The 26,128-nt window shown below is 37.1% G+C and overlaps 3 protein-coding genes and 1 long non-coding RNA gene across 9 annotated transcripts in view; 3 read left to right on the forward strand and 1 right to left on the reverse strand.

The window, feature by feature from the left end:
- The window catches only part of LOC134673983 (glutathione synthetase-like), a 42,556-nt gene extending 26,034 nt beyond the window's left edge, over positions 1 to 16,522 (reverse strand). Inside the window, exons 1-5 of one of the 5 annotated variants that reach the window (XM_063532034.1) lie at positions 16,154 to 16,522; positions 15,507 to 15,602; positions 13,962 to 14,078; positions 8,340 to 8,489; positions 4,526 to 4,659 (exon numbers count right to left, since the gene is read on the reverse strand). In XM_063532034.1, coding sequence (XP_063388104.1) covers positions 4,526 to 4,659; positions 8,340 to 8,489; positions 13,962 to 14,078; positions 15,507 to 15,602; positions 16,154 to 16,300 — 644 coding nt within the window. In that variant the 5' untranslated portion in view covers positions 16,301 to 16,522. Of the gene's footprint in view, positions 1 to 4,525; positions 4,660 to 8,319; positions 8,490 to 13,961; positions 14,079 to 15,506; positions 15,603 to 16,153 lie in introns of those variants that run through there. The other 4 variants (XM_063532032.1, XM_063532030.1, XM_063532031.1 and 1 more) reach the window with 4 other exon arrangements.
- The window catches only part of LOC134674007 (uncharacterized), a 173,046-nt gene that overhangs the window by 56,123 nt on the left and 90,795 nt on the right, over positions 1 to 26,128 (forward strand). The gene's annotated exons all lie outside the window — the stretch shown is intronic.
- LOC134673991 (dolichol-phosphate mannosyltransferase subunit 1) lies at positions 16,600 to 22,385 on the forward strand. Of its 2 annotated transcripts, XR_010099541.1 has the most exons (6): positions 16,600 to 16,754; positions 16,854 to 17,064; positions 17,459 to 17,649; positions 18,390 to 18,473; positions 21,056 to 21,819; positions 21,910 to 22,385. XR_010099541.1 is itself a non-coding variant. In XM_063532046.1 (5 exons), exons 1-5 carry the CDS (start codon positions 16,612 to 16,614, stop codon positions 21,189 to 21,191), a joined length of 765 nt encoding a protein of 254 aa, XP_063388116.1. In that variant the 5' UTR covers positions 16,600 to 16,611; the 3' UTR covers positions 21,192 to 22,385. The 2 variants fall into 2 exon arrangements, 1 of the variants encoding a protein (XP_063388116.1); XM_063532046.1 differs by having other exon boundaries at positions 21,056 to 22,385.
- LOC134673993 (uncharacterized) lies at positions 22,818 to 25,250 on the forward strand. Its single transcript, XM_063532047.1, has 4 exons — positions 22,818 to 23,396; positions 24,080 to 24,208; positions 24,614 to 24,680; positions 25,022 to 25,250. The coding sequence occupies exons 1-4, from the start codon at positions 23,161 to 23,163 to the stop codon at positions 25,244 to 25,246; spliced, it is 657 nt and encodes a 218-aa protein (XP_063388117.1). The 5' UTR covers positions 22,818 to 23,160; the 3' UTR covers positions 25,247 to 25,250.

Consider the following 26,128-nt stretch of genomic DNA (forward strand, 5'->3'; position numbering starts at 1 on the left):
TGATATTGTACCAAGCATGTTCACAATATTTAGTTAGGCATAGTATCTATGATAAAATAACAGAATTTTCAAAAAATGGCAATATGTAACAATCGAAAATGCATTACTTCGGAAAAAACTGTATTCTACTTTTTCGTGATTATTATATTGGCAAAAAAAATTTGATAGATATTGATTTTTTTGTATATTGAATTCGTGTATAAAAATTGTATTCCCAAATTGTACCGGAACCAAATACTTAATAGAAATTAACAAGATGGTAACGCGGTGTTAAGTCAATGCCTTATTTTCATACAAATCGGCAGACAATCAAGGACCACTGAGTTACTGTGATTAAAAATATTAAAGTAGTTATTTATTGAATAAAGCTATCGGGAATCGGGATAGCCTAAAGCCTATTTTTCCATCACAAAACAGAAAATGAAAGTAATTGCCAAGTATTCTAAAATATACATTGTGCGAAACAGTGTTAAAAATTATGTAGGTACAACAAAAAGTAGAATTCCCGGTATCTCTAGATATACATTGTTGATTATATACTGGTCTCTACATATCATTGTGTCAGTTCACAATGGATAGTAAAGTAAACATAGCAACCACGATACAATTTACTAACTACATTTTCAAAACAAAAATAATGATCACTAAAATGCACTGAATTATGAACCTTAAATCTAAGTGCCAAGGTTGATAACTGCATTAAACGTACTTGACTTAAGCTGTTATGATTTAGCTCGATTTATGTGAACATGTCTGTGACAATATCCTATGTTTACAAAATAAATGCTATTCTGATACTAAATGCTAAATTAAACTCTATTTTATTTGCTACAAGGTTGAAATTCTAAAAGCGACGATGCAGACTAGTCTACGTCCCATACATGCATTTAATGTATAAGTCAGTTTAGTCTAATGTCTGTCATAATGCGTATTCGAATTGCCTATCTTTTATCTTAAATATTTTAAGTATCTGTTTCAAAGTCTTGGATGTTTTCTTCTTTTAATTTAAAATAATTGTAACAACTATTAATTGTTGTGCTCCTATTAATTTTTACCGTTTATTGGCGTTTTATTTATATTTTAAAACTGAAACCGCGAAGAGAATTCTTTGTTTTGGAATTGTCACTAAATTGAGAATTGTCATCTGACAAAGACTATTCACCATGTCTAGATAGAAGAGTAATCTAATGTCACCTTAACAGCAATCCTCAGTTGACCCAGATGTGCGATAAATGACAATGACAGGTGACAATTTTCAAGGCGCCTACACCAACTTGACAATTGTCATCTGACACTGAATATTTTCTGTACATACCCGGGTCTGTAAGTACCGACTGTTAATAGCGTCAATGTTTCGTTGCTCGACCAGCAATGTACGGTGAATTGTCATTGTCAAGCGACAATTATCAGACTTGAAGATTACGTACTCCCATCTCTCATGGTTCCTGCTTCGGACTTCTTTTCGTTTGAATTGTATAGGTATTCGTAGCAATTGTGTTTTTAATACGCCTTTGTCTTTTTTAGTCCTGATTTTTTTTCGATATACAAATATACACAAATACATACGTGACATCAAGTGTTTGGTACGTCAGAGAAATCCAAAACTGCTAAGGAAACCTGAAACAGTCTGTATGAAATGATACTCGTAATATTTGGGTCGCGCATGTAATGGGGATATTTAACCGACTTCAAAATAAACTCTTCATTTCAATTCGATTTTTAAATGTTAACGAAGAGCTGCATTGCATTTTAATTATTAATTTATTCAGTAGGTACCTATTCACATTCAAAGTTTATCTACATTGTTCCATAATATAATTGTTGTTTTGTTTTTTAGTTGTTCCCTTCCCTTAAGTAAATATCATAATATTTCCTGCTGCTCCTTTTAAGAAACAGTAGTAAACACTTAATCTGTATTTTACAGCCTTGATAATGTTCTGATTAAATTCTGTCTTAGTATTTATCCCTGTAAATGCAAATCAAACTCGTTCTATTAACAGATTCTGTGATTTGTCTTTTGGTTTATGTATTTGGTTGCATTGGTCTATATTTCACTTTTGAAGTCGGTTAATTAATTATTGAAAGATGTGTACCCTAACCAACCCGGCAACGACTGGACAACGTAAAAGTAATAAGACAATAGGGTAATTCATTGTCATGCAATAACATGTACATTGTAATAGATTATGCGATAATAATTTTGCTATAGAATTTTCTGATGTTTTTGTTGATCAGATGTTGCATTAAGGTATAAAACATGTATATTGTGGGAATGCTAATTTGTAAGACATAAAATCCGTTTTATGGCCAAGTTATTAGTTTTTCATAGGGTTTTCAGACTTTCAGTCGTACCTGAATATCGTCCATTTTGTAGGCTGTAACTATTATAATATTGACGCGTGGCGTCACTAAACGTTTATTTCACCAACTTGACAATTATCAAATGACAATGACAATTAGCTCTACATTTCTGACACGCGATAGTTATCGTTAGGTGTCGTCATTTGCCAGCCAGAAACGTGTGGCGAATTGTCAGTGTGTTACCGCAATTGTCAAGTTAGTGAAACAGAAATCAGATACGGATAAATAATGTTCGACCTCCTTTAATATCTTATACACGTATGTATAATTAAAGAAAATATAGATAATGAATATTTTCTATTGTTTGGACATTTCTCCAAACAGTTTGTTTAAACAGTTGGTTTAAATTTGCTTGGTAAGTTTAATAATGTGTGATGCAAACCGCCTGATCTGTAAAATTAAACGTACAATAGGCAAAATTGTAGTCCATTGCCACAAGAGCCTCCCGTACAAAGTAGGTTGAATATTGCCCGTTAATAGAGACGTTATGTGTACATGTTATTGCACGTCACGGACAGTGCGGGCGTGGCAGGTAACATCTCTCAAGTGTTGCCAACTCAACAAAGCACTAAAATACATGCACGCAAACATAACAACTATAACTTAATCTACAAAAGAATACACAAATAAAAAAAACACTTCAAAGCCAAGCGAACGGTACCAAAATAAAGGCATGAACACAAGCGAGCTCCAGAGTGAAATGAATGGATAGCGTGCATTGAAGAGAGAAAGAGACAGCCACGTGAGAGATGTCGACTATTCGCTGCTTAAACGTGTAAAGGCGTGGATACATTAATGTGTTAGAACTTATTTTGAATCCCAATTCCCCTTATTGACGAGATATTATCTCGTCTGTCACATGCCATATAGTAAACTGCAGGCATTTTTGGTTGCAAGGTTTGGACCCAAAAAATGTAATAAAATCCTCATAGATGATTCCCTAGATGCTCCGATCATGCAGTTTTTACTGTTAATACTAAATTGATCGTTGTAATGTTGCGATACCCAAGCCCTTTATCATTTCAGCGCTGTATTGATGATGAGGAAAAAATTAACATATAATTTGGAAAACATTGCTTTGTGCTCAAAGAAAATTGTGAACGCATATAGTGGACATAGACAAGACAATATTTATGGGCGTGTGGTGTAGCCAGTCAGATGAGAATGATGAAGTGATAGCTGAAAAAGACATACACATAAATAAAACATTTCTTAGAGCCGGGACAGTAGACTTAATGATTTCGATGGCGTAGACTGCTTTTGGTAAAGCAGCAGCAAGTTTCAAAACCTTTCATAAAGTCGGGAAGGCTCTCAGTAACTTCCGGACACACAAATTACACAGTTTACACAAATTTAGAGAAGTTCCGATTTTGAAGTTTATATTTAATACAGTATATATAAACAGTTCACCTGTCACGGCCCTTAGAAAAGAAGAACAGAATAACATTAAACATTAGCTTTGTGTCCTGGCTTCACCACTAGCCAAAACATACGACGCGACATAATTGTATCACCCAGTTAACACATTAAAGTATCCAGCTTCCCTGTATTTTGGTCAACTTTGAAAAACAAACTTGGTGTTTAAATTGTGAAGGCTAAAATTTAATAGACTCTTTTGTTTTGTCAAGCGACAATTCGATTTAATAAAACTCACTGTCTAATTTTATGATCGTGGACGCGCATATTAATGAACCAGTTACTTTCTGGCTGAAAAACTTGGCGTCTAAAGTTTATGAAATAAAACTATTGAAACGGATTATATCGCGTATATTGAATTTATACTACAGCCCGACGTTTCTCGAAATGGGCAACTGTTGATTCGATATCTCCTGTATGTGACATCTAATGTACACAGTTTACAATTAATAAATACTTTACTTTTGAACCCTTTACAGCGTTCATGGTCAACGGGTGACACAAACGCAGTAAAGGGGTCGAAACATCGGGATGTAGTATGAATTCAATAAGTATACGCGATATAATCCGTTTCAATCGTTTTATTTCGTGGGTAACTATCGCGGTAACCGAAGACAATATTGTCACCCGGCTGCCACATCACAGGCATAGCCTAGTGCCACAGCCACAGGATATTGAATCTTATTCTTAAGTTTAGTTTTTCAAAGTTGGCCAACCGGTCAAGCAGCGACCACTAGCGCATCTGTACCGATTCATGGCGGGAAGGTTGGAGGAGATGGCGCCGAAACTCGACGCGATCGTGTTAAACTCCACTTGTTTAATCTTATTGCCGTCTGGCTGCTGCATCAGGTAGTCGGAGCGGAACAGCCCCAGGCTGAGGGTCTGAAATGTTGAAGGTCATCATTGTCCAGTCTCCGCTAGGTTTGCTGTGTTGAGTTTCAAAGTTATAATAATACTAAAAAAATTGCCTATATACGTCCCACTGCTGGGCACAGGCCCCCTCTCAAGCAAGAAAGGGCTTAGGCTATGATACCGCAAGTAAATATTAATAAAATATTTTACACATAAAATAGGTTGCAGGAACTGGAAAAAAAATATATAAATATTTTAGCTTAGTATTACACAGTACACCGTACATCAAAGTGAAATAATGTGTAAAAATATAACTAGTGTATGTGCAGTATCATTAAGCGCCTTAACTGTGTGTTTAGTGTCTACTTATTACAAATAATATAAAAAATCAGTGTCCGCACCTAAAACCCTAAACCAATAATTATATAGACACTCATTAATAATTACATCTTAGTCTTAGTCTTCCCAATATTTCTTTATGGCGCAGAAACGTGGACGGTGCGTCTGAAAGACCGACGCAAAATTGACGCACTCGAAATGTGGTGCTGGCGGAGACTACTGCGTATTCCTTGGACTGCGTTTCGGACCAATGTTTCGATCTTGGAAGAACTCAAAGTGAAGGAGAGATTATCGTCGACTGTTCAAATACGAATCCTCAAATACTTCGGGCACGTTACACGAAACCAAAACTCCATGGAACGTCTCGTTGTCCAGGGACGAGTTGAAGGCAAGCGGTCACGAGGTCGGTCACCTACGCGCTGGACAGACCTGATAAAATCTGCGACACAAACCACCATAGTCCAATGTTCCCGTAACGCCGAAGACCGTGGCAAATGGAGGCACATTGCGAGGGCTGCGTTATCCACAATAGATACGTCTCATCATACAACCACGACCACTCTGTCAAGAGTGAACGACTGAGGAGGAGGAGGAATAATTACATAACATTCCTATTACCATTTTACATTGGAAGCATTGCTTGTAACCTTTTACCAACTAATACTTACATCCAAGACCGCAAAATCATCTACCGTCAACAGTTATCTTATACGCCAGCTACGTATTTCACCGTTATCCTATAAGTCGGTGCCTTATTTCAACAACATGACAATTGTCAAAACACAGTAACAATTCGTCATACAACGTCGACTCAGAAATTAACTGCGAATCGAAATTGTCACATGACAATTGTCAATTGTCAACTTAATGAAAACGGGGTCAGCAGACAGACAGACATACGTAGTTGTCGTTAGCTAAATTTAGAAAAGTACCAATGTCACTGATACTGTTAGAAAAGTGTCAATGTCAGAAGAATCAATGTCAAACGACAACTGTCATGTTGGAATAGAAAGGATCAGTATTTTCATTTCAGTTTGCTCTTTGTTAAAGTTGTTAAATATTAGTCATTCTGTTACAGGGACATATTAGTTTCTACATTTGTCTTATCTATAATTTAGTCTACACATAGTATAATCTACAATCATTATGTACAGTTACATTATCAAAGCAAATTAAAAGTTAGAAATTCACTTGAATTTACTTTACGACTGACGCTACTGACCCGATCCGACCCGATCGTATCGTAAGCCATAAGGTAATTTCCAGTGTATCACTCATCTCAAGTATGTACGAGTATTTTATGCGAGTCATCTTTAAACATTAACAGATAACATTACGAGTAAATATTAGAGTTGATTAGTTAGTTGTATGGAGATATGAAATTGCTAGAGTTCGTATAAGCTAAAGCGCTTCATGCACCTTACTTAATTCAGTGACTGACGAACGGGACGCAGTAATACTTAGAAGTGAGATGCAGATATTCCTATACAATTCTGTATACAGTGTAATAATGTATAGGTGCGACCCTGTCGTCAGTTATTGAATTCAGTTAAGTATGCGTAGCGCTTAAGTCTGCACTGATTTGGCACGCGACAGAATGGGACATAACGTTTATACATAAGTTTAGTAAAGTTTAAAAATTTACCTCCAATGTTTCGAGGACGGCGTTGTCCCCGTGGTCTCGGATAAATCTAACGTTTATAGTGGCACTGTCATAATTTTCCACGAGTGCCAATTCAATGCAAACTTAGCTTAACTCTATAATATTAAAAATGTTACTCTATAAACACGCACATGAAACTAATCAGTGGGTAAACCTCATTAACCAACTTTAATATTTAAACGAATATTATCTATAGTTATTTACAAAACTTACATCATAATCTTGATCAGTCTACGAGTATCTATATCGAAACCATGTAACATTTCACTGTACCTCACTTCTACTAACGTGACAAACGACAGGTGACAGCAAAACAAAGAAACAAATATTTCTCACGGTAATAAAAAGCCACAGCAACTTGTCATGGAAATGTACGGCGAATTGTCACTGTCACCTTTCGCTTTTCACGTTTGAACATTGTTGTAGTAGATCATAAGATTCATAAGTGACCTAAATCCACGTCAATAGCACGGCATTCAGGTATTTAAAAGTTTTAAGCAGTAACATGTCAAATTACGGGTGAAAAACTGGACTTGGATCACTTTCGAGGTACAGAAATAGGTACATATGGTTTACAGGTTAACAATGTCGCATTTGGGCGATGTAATACGCATTCATATTCTTATGTATTTTCTGTTCCCTACAATAAGATTTAAGATAGAACCGCTTTCTCTAAGTAGGTATTATAAAATAAATTACGTCGATTATACAGATAGTAAAATAATATTTTTTGTTCATTTTAGGCTATTTACTAGCTGACTGGATATTATAAATTTGATAATAATTTGAAATCACATAAACCAGGAAGATTGTGCGGAACATAATTTAGAACCAACAATTGAAATGAAACCATTGAATATTTGGCTTTCCCTATTACACTTTTGACAATAGGTACCTACAACATTATCATTGTCAAATAACGCAATATTCTGCGTAGGAGGCGATACTTGGCAAAAAAAAGATGATTGGGTAATCTCATCCAGGGTGACCCAGGCGACCTTTATGCATACAAGTATTATGAATGCCATGATATTATATTTATATCTTATTTTCGGGAGCACAAAAAACATTTGAGAATGGTTCTCAAAGCGTTTAAAACTCCTGTCACCACCACGCTGACAATTGTCACTTGACAAATGACAATTCCTTGATATTGCTAGTTCAAAAAGAAAACGCTACGTATCAATACAGAACCAGAAATGTGCAAGAAATTGTCATTGTCAGGTGACAATAGTCAAGCATAGGTGCCCAATTATTTGCATTATAAAGACTTATCTCGCAAATTTATGTAGAGTTAGACCAAGATAAGTCTGCAACAATTTTGATAGCACACGCAGTACAAGTGTTATTTTAAACGCCAAAGTTCTATGAAATTATGACGCATAAATAACACTTGCACTGCGTATGCTATCACAAACGTTGCAGACTTTTTTGTCTAACTCTATAACATTCTTGTTCTAAATTGCAAAGTAAGGGCTGATTCAGACGGCGCGCGAACTCGCATGCGATTTTAGTTACATTGCCGACTGTTGGTTACGTTACGTCCAATTCAACTGACCGATCGAAACCCGCAATGGTATGAAACTCGCATGCGAGCCGCATCGTCTAAATCGGGGTTAAAGGCTAGAGAAACTCCTTGTTTCAAACGCTCCAAGAATCTATGCGACACTGCGTACGCCCGTAATCACCTCTGTATCTCCCTGGACACGGGCCCAAGATGGCCGAACCCGGACGCGATGCTGTTGATCTCGACCTGCTTCCACGAGCAGTAGGGCGTGTGCTTCGCGCACTGGTTCTCCGTGTGCGGGCAGCGCGACTCCAGCATGATGTCGGAGCGCAGCATCCCTAGCGATACCGGCTGCGCAAGGTACATATATTGACGTCTAGTCTGACCTAATATGACGGCTATAAACTTACAGATCTGACAGATATATAAGAACTGAATTTGGTCGCTTAAAGGAGTCATAGAAATGAGCCTGTCATACTCAGCATGATGTCGGAGCGCAGCATGCCTAGCGATACCGGCTGCGCAAGGTACATGTACATATATTGACGTCTAGTCTGACCTAATATGACGGCTATAAACTTCAAGTACAATACATAATACTAATAATAATATTTTTTGACGATATTAATATGTTCTCATATTTATATTCGTATGTAATAAAAACATGTAATACTTATTGAGAAATAAATGAAACTAAATGTAATAATTAAATTTGGTCGCTTAAAGGAGTCATAGAAATGCGTCTATTACTTAGCATGTAGCATGATGACGGAGCGCAGCATGCCTAGCATATTTGATGTCTATTCCTGATATGACGGTTATAAACTTCAAGTAGGTACATAGAGAACTGAATTTGGTCGCTTAAAGGAGTCAGAAATGCGTCTGTCATACTCGTATTAAATGCGGAAATAGGAAACAATCTAACAAATTAAGGACGCCTAATGAAAATTTTGATATTAAATTGGCCAACCACAGTTAATTGTTTATTCCACCTAAAAATGGTAAGGATTACGAGAAAATCACACGACTTATTATGTAGCATTATGTAGCAATGACAATAACTATCATCAGTATAGTCAAGTGTCAAATGACAACTGACGATCTCTCAATGACAATGCCAACTCATCATTTGTCAGTTAACCGACAAATGACATTTTATCAATGACAGTGACAGTGTCACATGAATATGGTCCTCAAATTTAGAAGATCAGAATAATCTGTTGATCTCGATCTGGGACAGTGCCTATGATGGTCGATTGGTCATGCTATGTGGACATGAGAAAACAATGTGTTCTTTGGATGTAGCCGGGAATGTTAAGCCGGAGGAGAGTTATATACCAATCATGTACATAAAAATATAACGAATCCGAATAGGTGAGACATTAAACTGGCGATAATGGTCAGAAATAATTAAATTAGACATGTATAACAGAACGGGAGAATATAAAATACACGGCAAAGTCAGTCACAATTGAACATGACAATAGCAATGACTGTGAATGTCTGAATGATGTCACATATTTTATTTACTTTAGGTTCTTTATTATTTTATTAGGGTCCGACTGAAAATCAGCGTTGCAGTTAATTTTACTGCAACATCATGCTGAGTCGAGCCCCTTTTTAACATCACGCTGTTTTGTTTATATGTTAACATAAATTTAATTTTGTTTTAGAAGTTTTTAAGATTTTATGTTCAAATGTACCATTCATGTGATGTTTGTGATGTTAAATAAAGTTTTTCTATGTCTATGTCTATGCCTACTTCATTTGCAATAATTTCACAGAAAACTGCAAAGATTGAACAGCGGCATTCAATTAAAAAAATGTCACGGGACATCAGAATAACATTAAGTATATATCTCACGTTACCAGGTCAATGAAATTTTAGCCCTGTTGCGTTGTCATAAAGTTGATCTTACGAAGCTATAAATTATATTTAAATAAAACACAACCTTATTCGCAGTTATCGAGCGATTTACGTAAATGTAGTAATCTAAGTTGAAATAAAAACTATTAGAAAGTGTTCCACTGCATTGCACATTTATAATACAACTTATAATAGTGTTGATATATTGCAAAATGGCCGACATCCATTAAGGGATTACATAACGAAATAAATAGATTAACGCCCAATATAAACTTAAATAGCCAACTTTTTTTGACTTATTTTTTTACAAACTTGGATAAAATTTGGTTTGTTTTAATAGCACTAAAAATGTATATAGTTTTCCGATGAGTTACGGAAATACTTTTTTTTATGGAAGATTTTAGGACATATAGTAGATAGAACAATATCTATTCAGTAAACTATCTGTCCATCAAAAGGCAAACATAAGGAAAAAGTGGTTTCAGTTAAATCTCACGAAATTTTAGTATGATGGTAATTTGGCTCTCCTGATTATTTTTTTGTATGGGCACATCTCTCTCAGAAGTCTACTTTCAGAAATAATCAATGATATTGTTTTATACAAAATATGTGTTTGTTAACAATTTTTACGTAATTCCTCCTCTTGACAGTTGGTGGCTGCAACTTATAACGTCAGTAACTGTCAGTGCGTGTCATAACAATATATCGATTTTAGAAAACAGAAAACATGTCGCGTAAATAGAATAGTTATTTGTACAACAAGAGATCAAAGTTTGATATTTCTTCGAGTGCTTATTTTGAGTCCCGTGCAAGCGAAAGATTCTATAATAGATTCACGAGCGTAGCGAGTGAATCTAATTTAGAATCTTGAGCGTAGTAAGGGATTCAAAAGCGCACGAGATGTAAATAACTTTGATCTCGTGTAGTACACAAAAATTTTTACCCTAAGCAGTGAGAACATAGATAATAGAACCCAAGTATATCGAACTTGTATTAGACCCCGCATGTTGAAATGACATTTGACTATAAAAGTCACTTGAATGACATTTTGTCTCACTCAGTGAGCAAAATGCGATTTTGCTCACTCATACTGTCTCACTAAGTGAGCAAAATGCGATTTTGCTCACTGAGTGAGACAAAATGACTCAGTGAGCAAAATCGCATTTTGCTCACTGTTTTTAAGAAGCAAAGTACTCTTGTTCGAGCTGCTGAGGTGAAAAATTATATACTTGATTATTTCTGAATGTATACTTCTGAGAGAGTTGTGCCCATACAAAAAAATAATCAGGAGAGCCAAATTAACATCATACTAAAATTTCGTGAGATTTAACTGAAACCACTTTTTCCCTATGTTTGCTGCGGGGTCCTTTTATCGAATCTGACGAAAAAAACGACAGAAAGTAAAAATTTCATCCCAATGTATATTGGTATACCGTATCTCAAAGCAATAAGGTTCACTTTGTACTTATGTATCTTTCTATAAAGGATTCGATGAATATTTCTCTTGGGTAGTAGTAATAGGGTGACTGCTAGAGTAATTGGCCCCTCCATAGCAATTGACAACTCAATATATCAGCAAGAAACAAGGCAATAGAAGTTTTATTGTTAGGAATAGCCAATTACTACGGAGTGGACAATTACTATGGAGTGGCCAATTACTACGGAGTGGACAATTACTATGGAGTGGCCAATTACTATGGAGTGGCCAATTACTATGGAGTGGCCAATTACTATGGAGTGACCAATTACTATGGTCAATAACTATACCAGTCTCAGTCACCCTAGGCGCCGGCTGGATTTACCCATTTTGAAATACATCGTAATCTAAGTTGGCACTTAATTACTTATTTCACAGAGTTAAGACTACAATTATCTTATAAATATAATTTGGAATAATTATGCCAATTGTTACGATAAAAAATAAATATTATAAATCGATTTACACAAAACCTGTAACACTTTTAGTAGTACAGATAGGGTTTGCAATCCGGATCCGAAATGTATGAAATTATCCGGATCTGGATCCGGATCCGCGGATCTTCCCGTATATTTCGGATCCGTCGTGCAAACCCTAAGTACAGATGAGTGAAAGTGTGCAGTGAACTTTAGAATTAAATGTAGTGATATTATTATCGATATTATAGTAAGACTGGTGTTTAAAAACCCCCTGTATGTATTTAGTTACATCGAAATAATACAAATACGGCTTTTACGTTAACAGCAAAGTACCTGGAGAGGATGGGGGAGGATCGTGCTGTAAAAAGATTTGGGGCACCCGGGCGGAATACGTCCGTCCGGGCGTCCCAGATACCGCTGGAGTGACGCCCAAAAAGACCTGTCCGCCCTCGGAATACCCAACTGGCGTGAAGTGGCGCAGAATAAAGCAGAGTGGCGCTCTCTTGTGTCAGAGGCCAAGATCCTCTTTGGGTCACTGAGACAGTGGTGTATGTATGTATGTATGTACGTAAAGTTATTTAAGGTTGTCGTTTGTAAGGTATAATAGTAGTTGTGTCGTTCTTCAAATAACAAAAAATATGATTAGGTATTTTTTTCCTTTGAAACATGTGAGCAAAGAGTATAAAGAATCGGTCAAGGGGCTGTCCATAAATTACGTCATCGATTTTTAACGATTTTTGACCCCCCCTAAAATCATCCAAAAATCATGCTTCGAATGACCCCGTGTCCTCCTACGTCATGCTACCATCATCCGATGTCCAGACCCCCCCCCCCCCCCTAATTTGAAATGACGTAATTTATGAATAGCCCCCAAGGCGCACAATGGTATGAGATATAGTTATTTTCCGGCTTTCTCAGGCACATTGGTAGAAAGAATCTGTCTTCAGACGACCTAATAGACATATACATACACATACATACAGGGAGTTCTTAAGCATTTGTCAATATAAGTCATACTTAGCGCTTTATATTGATATGACCTTGCGTATTATCACAATACTCATTAGTGTTTCCTTTTAAATCATATTAATAAGAACAGAACACGTTCAAAGATAAATTTATGAGTTTTGAATACTTTTAGTATTATACTCTGTATCTTTAGGTATTAAAATAAAAGTAAACAAACAAATCCTGAAGAAATGGCAGGTCAAGAGCACCCTAAACCGGCGAGCGTGTATGAGGAATGTTATGAAAGTCAAGGAAGCGAAAGAGGTACGTCAGGATCGTAGCAAGTGGAAATCCGTGGTCTCTGCCTACCCCTCCGGGAAATAGGCGTGATTATATGTATGTATTTTTTTTTAATAGGTCTGCCAACAGCGGTTACAATGATACATTGTTAGGTATAGGTACATTCGATAGGTGTCTTAAGTTTAATGCACAGCTAATTATAGGCACACACCACATGTGTAGACTTAAAGTTGAGTTAATAAGATTAAGAAACTAAATAAAATGGGAAACGGAAATACGTTGTCATTCTACGGTTACATCGAGGTGGATGGTGATCGAGAAGTTGCTGTGGTTGGCCACAAAGCGGCTGAATGCTTGGCTGGGTGGAGCTGATTTATAAATCAAGTGTGTATATACTTTAAAATTAGGTTTTAGTCCAAGAATTCAGCTACTCTCCGCCAGAAAGTCACCACGCAAGTTCCTTGCCAACTTATGTGTTGAGTGATAGGTATTTATATGATCTTACATGTTATTTAATTATACTAATTACAGTTAGTTACAGTTTGTTTATATACATGTATGTATGTAAACAAACAATTTGTAAATTTTCGGGTAGTTATATTTATTGGTTAACCAACCAATTACAAAACCGCCTTGATCTGTCACTGATCGACCTGACTTTAATCGACATTATTTGATCATGTGATGTTTTCATCTACCCTCATCTGGCTTAAGGAGCCATTTGACAAATTTAAATACCTAAAGATACAGAGTATAGTATGGATAGGTTTGTAACGTCAGAACCTAATAAACTATGAGTACTAAGCACATACCTGAGCGATGCCCTCCTTCCGGACCTTGACCCATATCTCGTAAAGGTTGGCCGTGAACTCATCCACTTGCAGAGCGTTTTGCAGAGTGTGCTCCAGAAAATCGTCGTTATGGGCAACCTAGGTGACAATTATAAATGATCATTAATGGAGTTGGCAACTGTCAAAGGTTTGCATAGATCGCCATCTATGAAATTCCTTGGCACATCATGGAAAGCGCTATTTCATGATATAAGATTTGCCCAGGAATATCACGATCTGCCTCGGCAGATCGATGAGAGCAATGTCGATGAAGAGCAAGGCCGCCGATGGCGCCGATATATAATAATATAAGTATAGGTATGGAGTCGCCTCGCCCGCCAGAACGCAAGTCATGCTAAGTGGTCAGATCTGATAGTGGTCATGGCAGATGACATTATAATGTAATTAAAAAACGCATATCCGCAACGGCTCAGCTAAAAAACCCATAAGTACATAGATAGGGACTCATAAATCACAACTTATAACACTTATAGACTATATACATATAATACTTATAACATCCCTCTTTTTGCGCCGGGGGTTAACTATAGGTACCATGAGGAATGTATAAGACAATAATGCTTATTCATTTACTAATGAATATTACCTTTATCATAAGGGATTTACATAAATACAACTCCTCATATTATTCATACGAGGTAATATGTAGTAAAAACGTAGGTAATTAGTTAACAGTCACAATACATGCATAATGAGTAAATAGGTAATAATTTTATGAGTTAGTGGTCATTAAGATTAAGACACAATAGATTTTCCTAGAGTCATTCATAAATCAGGAGTTGAATTGTCTAATTAATAAATGCCTCTTTCCTGAAAGGCGTCATTAACGTGTTTTCCCATTGTATGTTTTATTTTTATTGCAAAAGTAGGAAAGAAATACAAGTGATTTTCATTGAGCATTATTATGTAGGTCTCTCGAAAAGTTTTGAGATGCACGAAAATTAAAAATGGACCGCACCTAGGGTTGCCATATGTCAGGATTTGTTCGGACATGTCAGGATTTTTAACCCTTTGTCCGGATTGCGGCCGGACTTGGCGAGTGTCAGGATTTTTAGGAATGACCTCATAAAAAGTCGGAGGGGACTACGGGGTCGGGCGGAGGGAAAGGTAGATGCACGATACAGTACACCGCAGAGCGCAGCGCGCCGCCGGGGCGTCGTTCAAGCTACGCCAAATTTCTGTTACAAGAAATGTCGGGATTTTTAAGGTGATGTCAGGATTTTTATCAGGACATTTAATTCTTCCATATGGCAACCCTGACCTCACCTGTATTCTACGTCTGTAAAAAGCAAATTTAGTCAAAAAACATGTGTCCCATTTTTCCGTAACAAATTCATCATCATCATTTTCAGTGATGGTTACAAATCATGTTAATCTGGGACCTACCTTGAGGCCGATCAGTAATTGAGGATGCACCCAGGATAAACATTAAGCTGACAGAGAGAGAGAAAAAGAGAGAGAGAGAGAGAAAAAAAGAGAGAGAGAGATAAATGTATTCATGCTTACCTTATGCATGAGTTCGTTTAAAACCTGCTGTAGCTCTACGGCCTTGTTGAACTCTGTCCGTGGGAAAGGGGACGGCAGCAATACGAAGGGTGCAATCTGGAAAAGGAGTATGCGTCAATAGCTTGTTCAGCATGAAACTTCACAATAATTTAACGGTTTAACACATGTATTTTAGTCACTCTCACACAATACGGTTTCAATGCAATATGTGTCCAGCAGATGTATTATGGGTGGCTTTATCTATGTGATAAAATAACCATCACTTTTTAACACCCCACGGTTGAAAGTGAAGGAAATAGTTTTATTGTCACGTAGACAAGAACGACCATCATATCCGTACAACATCATTGTTAGATTAACTTAAAGTATCAAATAAATTATAAATATTAGGAAGTATTATGTTTGTGCTATGGTATGAAGAAATTTGCAACATTAAATGTTTACAAAATTTACAAATATGGACATGCATACAAAGCATTGTATAATATTATGTTTACACTATATTTTATAACCATCTAAAGGTTAAGTTCTTAATGCCGTGGTATTTTTATATTTTATCAGAGTAAATAAAAACTAAACTAGCCTATACTCAAGGTAGTATAAAGTTTGTATATTTCCAGTTGCATGAGCAAATTAAGGTCTATTACCTGGATAGCATCCTTGGTGAAGTTCTTCTTGTCTCTCATGCCTACACCATGCATCAGAGCCCAGTCCTTGGCCTTCTCTATAACTCCTACCAACGTCTTTTCTTCCAACGGTAAAGGAATGCACGATGTAAACCGGGCTTGCGACATATTTCTATAAAAAAACTTGTACAATTTTATACCACTAATTTTTGTAATAAGGCTTTGAGATTTGTAAATAATAGCGCTTTTATTTAATTTTTTTGTGTTGTTTTTTAAGCTGACTGCCGACTCCACCGACTTGACAGTGACAGACAGCTGACTGGCAAGATTCAAGCAGTGACTGACAAAAACCGTCTAAACACCGGTTTTTTATAAGCTTTCTCAAGACCACTTCATTTAAGGTCATGTTAAAAACGACGTACTGATTTCAATATTTTCTCCTTTTGGTTCACCATGTCTTGAACGAACTTAAATTAAGAATGACATTTGACAGCATGGCTGCCACGGCTTTGGATTCCGAAATCATGAAAAGTGATAAATATTCCATATTATTGCCCACATACAATGAGAGAGAAAACTTGCCTATAATAATATGGCTTATTATGAAATATTTGGAGAAAAGGTAAGTACCAAAACTCAAAAGCACATCTATAAAAGACCGTCAAAATACGTCGCAAAAGTTTTCGTTTATTTGTCATTGTTTTTTACCGTTTTCTTGCAGTGGCTACGATTTTGAAGTGATAATAATTGATGATGGAAGTCCCGACGGTACCCTGGATGTGGCCAAACAGTTGCAAAAGCTGTATGGATCCAGTAAAATTGTTTTGCGCCCGCGGGAGAAGAAACTAGGTTTAGGCACAGCATACATGCACGGTATAAAACACGCAACTGGCAACTTTATCATTATCATGGACGCTGACCTTAGTCATCACGTAAGTATTTTTGTAAAAAAAAATTCAAGCAGACTGTAGTGACTGTCTGCGTCTTTTTTTACAATATGGACTAGCGACCCGCCCTGGCTTCGCACAGGTTAGCAAATTATACACCTAAACCTTCCTCAAGAATCAGTCTATTGATAGGTGAAAACCGCATGAAAATCCGTTAAGGAGTTTTTGAGTTTATCATGAACAAACATGCAAACAGACAGGTGCGGCAGGGGACTTTTTAAGGTGTAGTGATATTGACATTAGTGTCATATTATAATTTCCTATTCTAATGTCCCCTTGACCCTTTCAGCGCTTATCATGCCACATTGTCGATTTGCCTCTTGTGAATGTGTTAACACACATTAATTACAATTTTTGATATAATTAAATTACTTTGCAGCCTAAATTCATACCCAAGATGATAGAGCTCCAACGGAAGCACGACTTTGATGTGGTTTCCGGAACTCGTTACAAGGACGGTGGCGGCGTCTACGGTTGGGACTTCAAGCGCAAGCTCATCTCCCGCGGTGCCAACTTTGTAACTCAGATGCTATTGAGACCGGGGGCTTCTGACTTGACAGGGTCCTTTAGGTAACACAGCTTGACATTAACCAAGTAGTATGAGTAAGTAAGTAAGACTAAGCCTACTACTTAACCCTTCAAGTGACTGACTGGTATAGAATGCCTCATAGGCCTCATAGCATTAAGTCCGCCTTAAGTACGATTGTATATTCTTTTATGCAATAAAGATTTCAATAAAAAAGTGTGGCATATGTAATTTTTGAATTATTGGAACTTAAATTTTATTTTAATTTTTTATTCTTAATTATGATCAATTTATTATAACACAATTAATTAAACATAAAACATTAAATAAGCTTATAAATAATAATATAAATTATAAACTATCTATAAATAAACTTAAAGGGCCTATAAATAAAAAACATCCTCCAAGTAACTGCCGATGGGCATTTTATTTTAATTAATCAACTTTCACATTTCATTGACGCAATTGTCTGGGAGCCAGTGCCTACCACTTGAAGGGTTATAGAGCCAAACCAAGAAAAGTCTGCAGCGGATTTGATAACCCACGCAGTGCAAGTGTTATTTTAAAAGTCAAACTTCTATGAAATTATGACATAAATAACACTTGCACTGTGTGGGCTATCAAATCTGCTGAAGACCTTTTTTGGTCCGACTCTAGCACATCCTTGATGCATTATAGTAAATATTTGTGACATCTTCAGTCAAAAATACCACTTTACACTTTCTAGTATAAAAGGTATTCTAGTTGCATCATGTAAAAAATTTTATGATTTTTTTTATTGCAGATTGTACAAAAAGGACATCTTGCAGAAGCTCATAGACAGCTGTGTGTCTAAGGGCTATGTGTTCCAAATGGAAATGATTATCAGGTGGGTACATAAATGGAAAATCTAGACACGCGGCAGCGTGTCAAGCCAAGTTCAAGCAAAGGAACTGGCTAGCCAGCGCCAAGTGTATATTACACGAACCACTTGGTGCCACTTTTGACCCTTCTATAACTCAAAACATCTTTAACGTAAACACATAAAACTACGTGTGTTTAATTATATCCATAAGGACATCTAGAAGCCCAAATTTTATGAAGCTAGCTCAAACGGTTATAAAGATATGAAGGTCAAAAAGTCGTAAATTTTAAGACTGACTGACAGACTTATAGTACCTAAACCTAACCTACTTCCAGATGACCTAGAAGGATGAAATTTGGATTCCAGCTCAGTTATTGTGTGAAAGCGTAGGAAAAAATCTAAAAATAAAAAAAAGTTATAAAATAGGGGGGGTCCCCATACAAAAAAAACATTTTTTATTGTGACTGACATATAAGTACCTAAACCTAACCTACTTCCAGATGACCTAGAAGGATGAAATTTGGAATCCAGCTCGGTTATTGTGTGTAAGCGTAGGAAAAAATCTAAAAACAAAAAAAAGTTAGTAAATAGGGAGGGTCCCCATACAAATTTCTTTTTTATTGTGACTGACATATAGTACCTAAACCTAACCTACTTCCAGATAACCTAGAAGGATGAAATTTGGAATCCAGCTCGGTAATTGTGTGTAAGCGTAGGAAAAAATCTAAAAATAAAAAAAGGTAAAAAATAGGGGGGGTCCCCATACAAAAAACCTGTAATACGCGCTAAACAACCGGCCAACGGTGTGTCGTTGGCGGCGCGCGGCACCACATAATTAATACAAAGAACAGAAGTAAAAAACATGCAGCGGAAACACAAGAAAAAACATTAAATCTCAATACCTGCCTAGTTTTCTTTACAAAAAGTATTGATATCCCATCAAAAACATAAATGTAAAAAAGGAGAGCCAAGTTCAATACAAAAATTATGCTTGGCTGTGGGGTTCGCCGCAAAAAGAATGGAGATCTAAATGAGTGCCAAGTTCTATGCAAAATCCAAATATGTATTTATAGGAACAAAATAACATTATAAACAACTATTAAACTCTATTTCTGTGCTTTATTGGATACCTATAACAATTGCTGTTATTTTAAAAAATGTGAGATCTTAAAGTAGGTTAATAGATTTGGCTTGGCCAGTTTTTATCAGAATTACAAAATATATATGTTGAATAACTTTATAAAATGACTGATGTAATGAAAACTGGCCAAGTCAAATCTAACCAGGCTTTAAGATCTCGCATTTTTTAAAATAACAGCAATTGTTATAGGTATCCAATAAAGCACAGAAATAGAGTTTAATAGTTGTTTATAATGTTATTTTGTTCCTATAAATACATATTTGGATTTTGCATATCAAATATCAAATATCAAATATCAACATTTATTCAGCAAATAGGCCACAAGGGCACTTTTACACGTCAACATTGAATTTACATAAAAGCAAAAATAATAACATCAACAATTTTATAAATTAAAACTAACAATTCAATCTAACGTATTACAATTACTAAGAGATGTATATGGTCTCTTAATGTCGAATTACATACAAAATACAGATAAAAAAACACACACAAAAAATCTAGTCAATCTAATCTAATCATAGAACTTGGCACTCATTTAGATCTCCATTCTTTTTGCGGCGAACCCCACAGCCAAGCATAATTTTTGTATTGAACTTGGCTCTCCTTTTTTACATTTATGTTTTTGATGGGATAATTTTTACTTACACCCTTAAAATATTTGTAAGACCACAGAATAAATAATAGTACTACCATACAGAACGGAAACTTCCTACAAAACCGAAGTTTGACAGCGGGTCAGGGTCTAATCATGCTGTCCCTTTCTAATATATGGCACTATCCCTGTCGGCTATTTATGCTTGCCAAAATTCACGCCATTATCTTATCTGTAGTCGTGCACGCAAAGGGACGTCAAATTGTGTCAACCATAATAATTGCTCGGAGCAATGTTGAGCCGAGCGGAGCCGAGTTTGGCCTATGTCAAGAGTTTCGCACCCCTGGTTTGCAACCATTTATTTACGTGTCTACAAAGTCTTATTTGTTGTAATACACACTTACAACGCCTCTGGGTGCCCATGGGCGGCGGTAATCGCTTACCATCAGGCGATTCCTCTGCTCATTTGCCTCCTATATCATTAAAACCGGATAAGTGTGAGTCGGACTCGCCCACCGAGGGTTCCATACTTTTAGTATTTGTTGTTATAGCGGCAATAGAAATACATCATCTGAAAATTTCAACTGTCTAGCTAGAGTTAGACCAAGAAAAGTCTGCAGAGATTTTGACAGCACACAGTGCCAGTGTTAGTTACGTCATAATTTCATAGAAGTTTGACGTTTAAAATACCACCTGCACTGTGTGTGCTGTTAAGATCTCTACAGACTTCTCTTGGTTTAAGTCTATCACGGTTCATGAGATACAGCCTGGTGACAGACGGACAGTGGATTCTGAGTAATAGAGTCCCCTTTTTATCCTTTGGGTAAGGAACCCCAAAAAAGAATTTAAGTTATATCAACTTGTCCACAGAGCACGCCAACTAGACTACACAATTGGCGAGGTGCCCATAACGTTCGTGGACCGCGTGTATGGAGAGTCCAAGCTCGGAGGCTCCGAGATAGTGCAGTTTGCTAAGGCTCTACTATACCTGTTCGCTACCACGTGATCTTGCTGTGGGGGAGGGAGGGGGGAAGCGGGGGTGTTCTTTTGGAACAAAACTATACTCTGTATCTTTAGATATTTAAATAAAAGTAAACAAAACCTACCCTCAAATGGCTCCTTAAGCCAGTTGAGGGTAGATGAAAACATTACATGATCAAATAATGTAGGTTAAAGTCAGATCGTTCAGTGACAGATCCAGGTGGTTTTGTATTTGGTCGGTTAACCAATAAATGTTATAACTACCCGCAAATGTACAAATTGTTCGTTTACTTTTATTTAAATACCTAAAGATGCAGAGTACCTATAATAGTTATAAATAACTTTTGCACGTTGCACCAAAACGTCTGTCACCGTCAACACGTTCGCTTAATTATTTTGTAATAAGTTTTTTGGCAATAATTTCATTTTTGGTACAAGTTTTATCGTTGACTGTAATTTTCTTTCCACATGCAACTAATACGCACCGAGACAATTCTAACGACCACAAGTATGAGAAGCTTCTGAAAATTTCCTTTGTAAAAATTTCGCATGAAAAAAAAAATCCAGTGGCACATACATACCATACCCGCAAGTTCTGCAATATACGCTATATATTTTTACCTAGCCCTATATGTGACGTTCCACGGCAAAAGGTACCTTATGGCGGCTGGCGCTTACGTCGCATAGCGCCGCAATAATATTGGAGCGGCGTTAATAATAGCGTAAGCGCCAACCGCCATAAGGTACCTTTTCGCCTGGGACGTCACATATATATTGTAGATTTACCAGTAGGTAATCTAGTAATCAGTGGACGATGTTGTTGGTCTCGCACTTTATTATCCTTTGTACTCTATTTCTGTGTCTAAACCCTGTGTTACTGTTTTTTGTCCCAAATAAATTGAAAAAAATAATTCTACATCCACATATGTTCCAAAACATGTGAAACTGAAACATGTACAAGTACTTAAATATTCTAGAAACATGAAAATGAGCAATCTTGTGTACGATGAAATAATTTATGTGCATAATTTTAAATATAATTGGATCGGTGACGTTATTCACATTCCATAAGCTAAGGCCGCGGCCGATGGGGAAGCGGTGAGCGGAGCGTGCAGCGGGCGAACGAGCGATTTTTATTATTCTTATAAACTTATGATTATGATAATATTGATAATGTACATAGATATAGAAATATATAAATAAAGATTTTGTTACAATATTGTGTGTACTTTTAATCGAAGTATTGGAAGTTATTTTAAAGTAGGTACCTAGAAGTAATATCAGTAAAGTTGAACTCTTTTATTCCCTTTGTTTTAGTTGTTTAAGTTTAATTCGTTAGCGTCATAAAATGTATATCGTGTAAAAAAGCAACACGCACGGACATGCGCGTTTTAACAAAACGGTGGGTCATCTTGAAAATGTGAAAGTTGTATCTTTAGGTATTTAGAAAAGAGTAAGCAAAATCTAAGAAGATGAAAACATTACATGGTCAAATAATGTAGGTTAAAGTCAGGTCGTTTAGTGACAGATCCAGGTGGTTTTGTATTTGGTTGGTTAATCAATAAATGTTATAACTACCCGAAAAAGTACCAATTATTTGTTTACTTTTATTTAAGTACCTAAAGATACAAAGTATAAGTATGTCTGTCACCTATTCAGGCTTACAACGCTTAACCGATTTCGATGAAATTATTAGGTACTGAGATAATTTGAGGACCGAGGAAGGACATAGGATAAGTAGATTTTACCAAACAAGTTTTGAAGATTGAAACGATTAATGCGCCGCAGTGAGCTTTCCATTAATGTCACAGGGTGAAAACGCGTAAAGAAGTTACTAGGAAGCAACACCCTGAATGCGTCATACATTTCAATTAGTAATCAAGACATACAGCGTATCTAATACACCGCAACGAATCGCAGAAAAAGAATAACATTATATTGATTTAGTTGTTATCATTCTGTTGTCCATATCATTACTCATTCTACCTGCGACCATGTACAAAATCATATTTCTCTTTTCAACGGTTTTCGCGAAATTAGACAATCCAAATCATGATTATATATTTCACGAGCTGTTTAACAGTTTGCAAGAGATTCCGAGATTTAGAGTTGCTTCGCCGCCGGTGGATGCTTGGGTTTTAAGCTTGAATAGTGACGTGGATTCGTTGAGATTGAGACAAGTGTCGGGGGAAGAGGCGCGGGAGGTGTTTGGTGCTCAGTTAAATGATGGGTGAGTATCTGTATATTTATTTGGGTTCCGTAGTCCGTTTGCGTGCATACGCGACTGTGGAGGGCATACGGAAACCTAGACTGATGCCAACAAGCCAGCACAATTTTTAGGGTTCCGTACCCAAAGGATAAAAACGGGACCCTAATAGCTATTACTAAAACTTCACTGTCCGTCAGTTTGTCTGTCGCCAGGCTGTAACTCATGAAAAGTGATAGTTTAGGCAGTTCAAATTTTCACAGATACTAAAAACAAAATTAAATAAATATTTAAGTAGGGCTCCCATAGAACAAACGTAATTTTTGCAGTTTTTTGCGTAATGGTACGGAACCCGTCGTGCGCGAGTCCGACTCGCACTTTGGCCGTTATTTCTTGTCTGCCGATTATCGGCACCACGATATTGTTTTTACAAACATCCACTGAGACACACCTTAAGTTAAGGCATAGGTACATTGATTATTGAAGAGTTTGTAAACTTACAGAAAAGACTAATTGGAGTAATTGGTCCTTCGGATTTGTTAGATGGCGCTGTTGAGATTAAGATACGTTTGACAATCCGCTTCAAAAAACATGGCTTCGATGGACATCTTACCTACTTCAGTGGCCAAACTCGGGCACTTCTTTCTTAGACTTTAAAATAATTATACAACAATTTTTTCTTTGGTTAATTAAAGTTCTGCTTTCAGTCCCAGTGCTCCCAGTTATCGTCAGCCCAGGAAGAACAAAGAATCTAAAAAACCGTCTAGACGAGCTATGCCTGTAGTGGATGAAAAAACTATGCTTGCTGAAATAATGAGAGTTATTAACAAATTCGCGTAAGTACCTACAGTCGAGGACATTAACACATTCAGGCCGCGTAGCCAAGATGCCAATCGCTTACGCTCCGTAGCGATCGAAACGCAACTGTCACTGTCGCGCTATTAAGGAAGAGTGATAGAGAGATATAATGCTTTTCGATGTCGAAGCGATAGCGATTGTAACCTTGGCTAGGCCGGCTGTGCCGAAAACTGACTATGACTTACATAGGTATACTTACTACGGTGACGCAACGACCCAAAGTGAGTCCTCGGGCCCAACACCAGATCACGCCATCGCCATGCCTCTCGGTCTTGCGATAACTCTAATAAAAGACACTAATATAAGGGCGCTGCTACACAGGCGCTCGCCTCGCTCGCAAATCGCCAGTGTGGCAGCGCCCTAATTAACATTTTTTATTACAGTCTGACTACCCAAGATGAAGCAGAAGTAAACATAGACGATGCAGATAGGGGGCTCCCTTCAATAAAGGTACTTACTTATGCCGGCTACATACGTAACTATAAATCGTTGCGATAAAACTGTGCAGTCCGACTGTGCAGATAAATCGAACCGTGTGTATGACAAATCGTTACGATAATCGACAACGATTTGTCATACACACGGTTCGATTTATCCGCACAGTCGGACTGCACAGTTTTATCGCAACGATTTATCGTTACGTATGTAGCCGGCATTATAGGTTTTTCCGTCAGATAACTTGGGTACGGTGACGGCTGTCATCTCCATCCAATACTACTGCAATGTTTTGCCACCAGAGTGCATCACTAGCGCCTTTAGTAAACCATAGAGTAACTAAATTTTCATTTCAGCTATACTTCAAAGGCGCGCACACTTCACTAGTAGTCCGTGCGGAAGGGAGACGGTGGCACTACATCATCGGCCCTCCCTCTCTGTTCCCCGAATGGTTTCACGAAGAGCACGAAGTTCAACAGGACGCAATCGGCCTATACGTCGATGTTCCTAAAGATGTGAGCGGCGAGTTTTATAACGCTCTCCTTCGTTTGTTGACCATGTTTATTAGTTTTCCAGTTTAAGCAAACAAGTTTCGAAAGACATGTTAATAATAAAGATAGCTAATCAACAAAACTTTCTTTCTTAATTCCCCCCATTCTTACAAACTAGTGGCTCTGAACTGTAGACTTCACGAACCCCCATACGCCATTTTGTTACAAAAAAAACCAAGTATTTATTTATTTCTTGAACCTGCTCACAAAATTTCACGAGAATCGATTGAAAAATGTGACCTGTAGACGAGAACATCCGGACATACGAAAGCATTTTCGTCCAAGCTGAACTGAAGACCTTCGCTAACGCTCGGTCAAAATATGAAACTAGCTTCTGCCCGCAACTTCGTCTGCGTGGGATAATGATGATGATTGTTAAAAACTATCCTATTGTACCCAAATTTCATCTAAATCAGTTCAGGAGCATTCCACGGGCTGTCCCGTACAAACACATTGTATTTCCTATGTTGCGACTTTTTTCTCGGCATTTAAAGCAGGCGATTATTTTTCTGTGCATATTTTTGACCATTTGTCATAGAAAAGGAAACTCTTATACCTTTAAATCTTCAGAAACTTCGCGTTTGTACGGGACAACGGTAGACAATTTCATGGAATGCTCCTTCAGCGGTTTAATCGTGATGAAACAATATGTAGGCAGGATTCGCATTTATAATGTTACAAGTCAGGTGACTGATATTGGCCACTACCAGTGGGGAGACCATAGAAGGTAGGATCGCATAGAAGTGGTATACGCGTGCCTCCGTGAGGGACAAAACATACGCAAATGCGACACTGTGATTGGTCGAATTCATTTGTTGCCCACCATTCTCCATACTAATAAAAAGGTGGGGAACAAACAAAAAGTGAGACTGTGACAAGGACAAGCAATAATACCGCTTTCTCTGCTACTCC

The sequence above is a fragment of the Cydia fagiglandana genome, chromosome 19 (genome assembly GCF_963556715.1).
Source record: "Cydia fagiglandana chromosome 19, ilCydFagi1.1, whole genome shotgun sequence".
In the NCBI taxonomy this organism is placed as follows: domain Eukaryota; kingdom Metazoa; phylum Arthropoda; class Insecta; order Lepidoptera; family Tortricidae; genus Cydia; species Cydia fagiglandana.

What these genes read in the sequence shown, in the direction of transcription:
- LOC134673991 (XM_063532046.1), top strand. Translation starts at nt 16,612, where the DNA reads ATGACATTTGACAGCATGGCTGCCACGGCTTTGGATTCCGAAATCATG. An exon ending in GACTTGACAGGGTCCTTTAG is followed by an intron (nt 17,650 to 18,389) that starts GTAACACAGCTT and finishes TTTTTATTGCAG; the next exon opens with ATTGTACAAAAAGGACATCT. An exon ending in CAAATGGAAATGATTATCAG is followed by an intron (nt 18,474 to 21,055) that starts GTGGGTACATAA and finishes ACTTGTCCACAG; the next exon opens with AGCACGCCAACTAGACTACA.
- LOC134673993 (XM_063532047.1), top strand. Translation starts at nt 23,161, where the DNA reads ATGTACAAAATCATATTTCTCTTTTCAACGGTTTTCGCGAAATTAGAC. An exon ending in AGAGTTATTAACAAATTCGC is followed by an intron (nt 24,209 to 24,613) that starts GTAAGTACCTAC and finishes TTTTTATTACAG; the next exon opens with TCTGACTACCCAAGATGAAG. An exon ending in GGGGGCTCCCTTCAATAAAG is followed by an intron (nt 24,681 to 25,021) that starts GTACTTACTTAT and finishes TTTTCATTTCAG; the next exon opens with CTATACTTCAAAGGCGCGCA.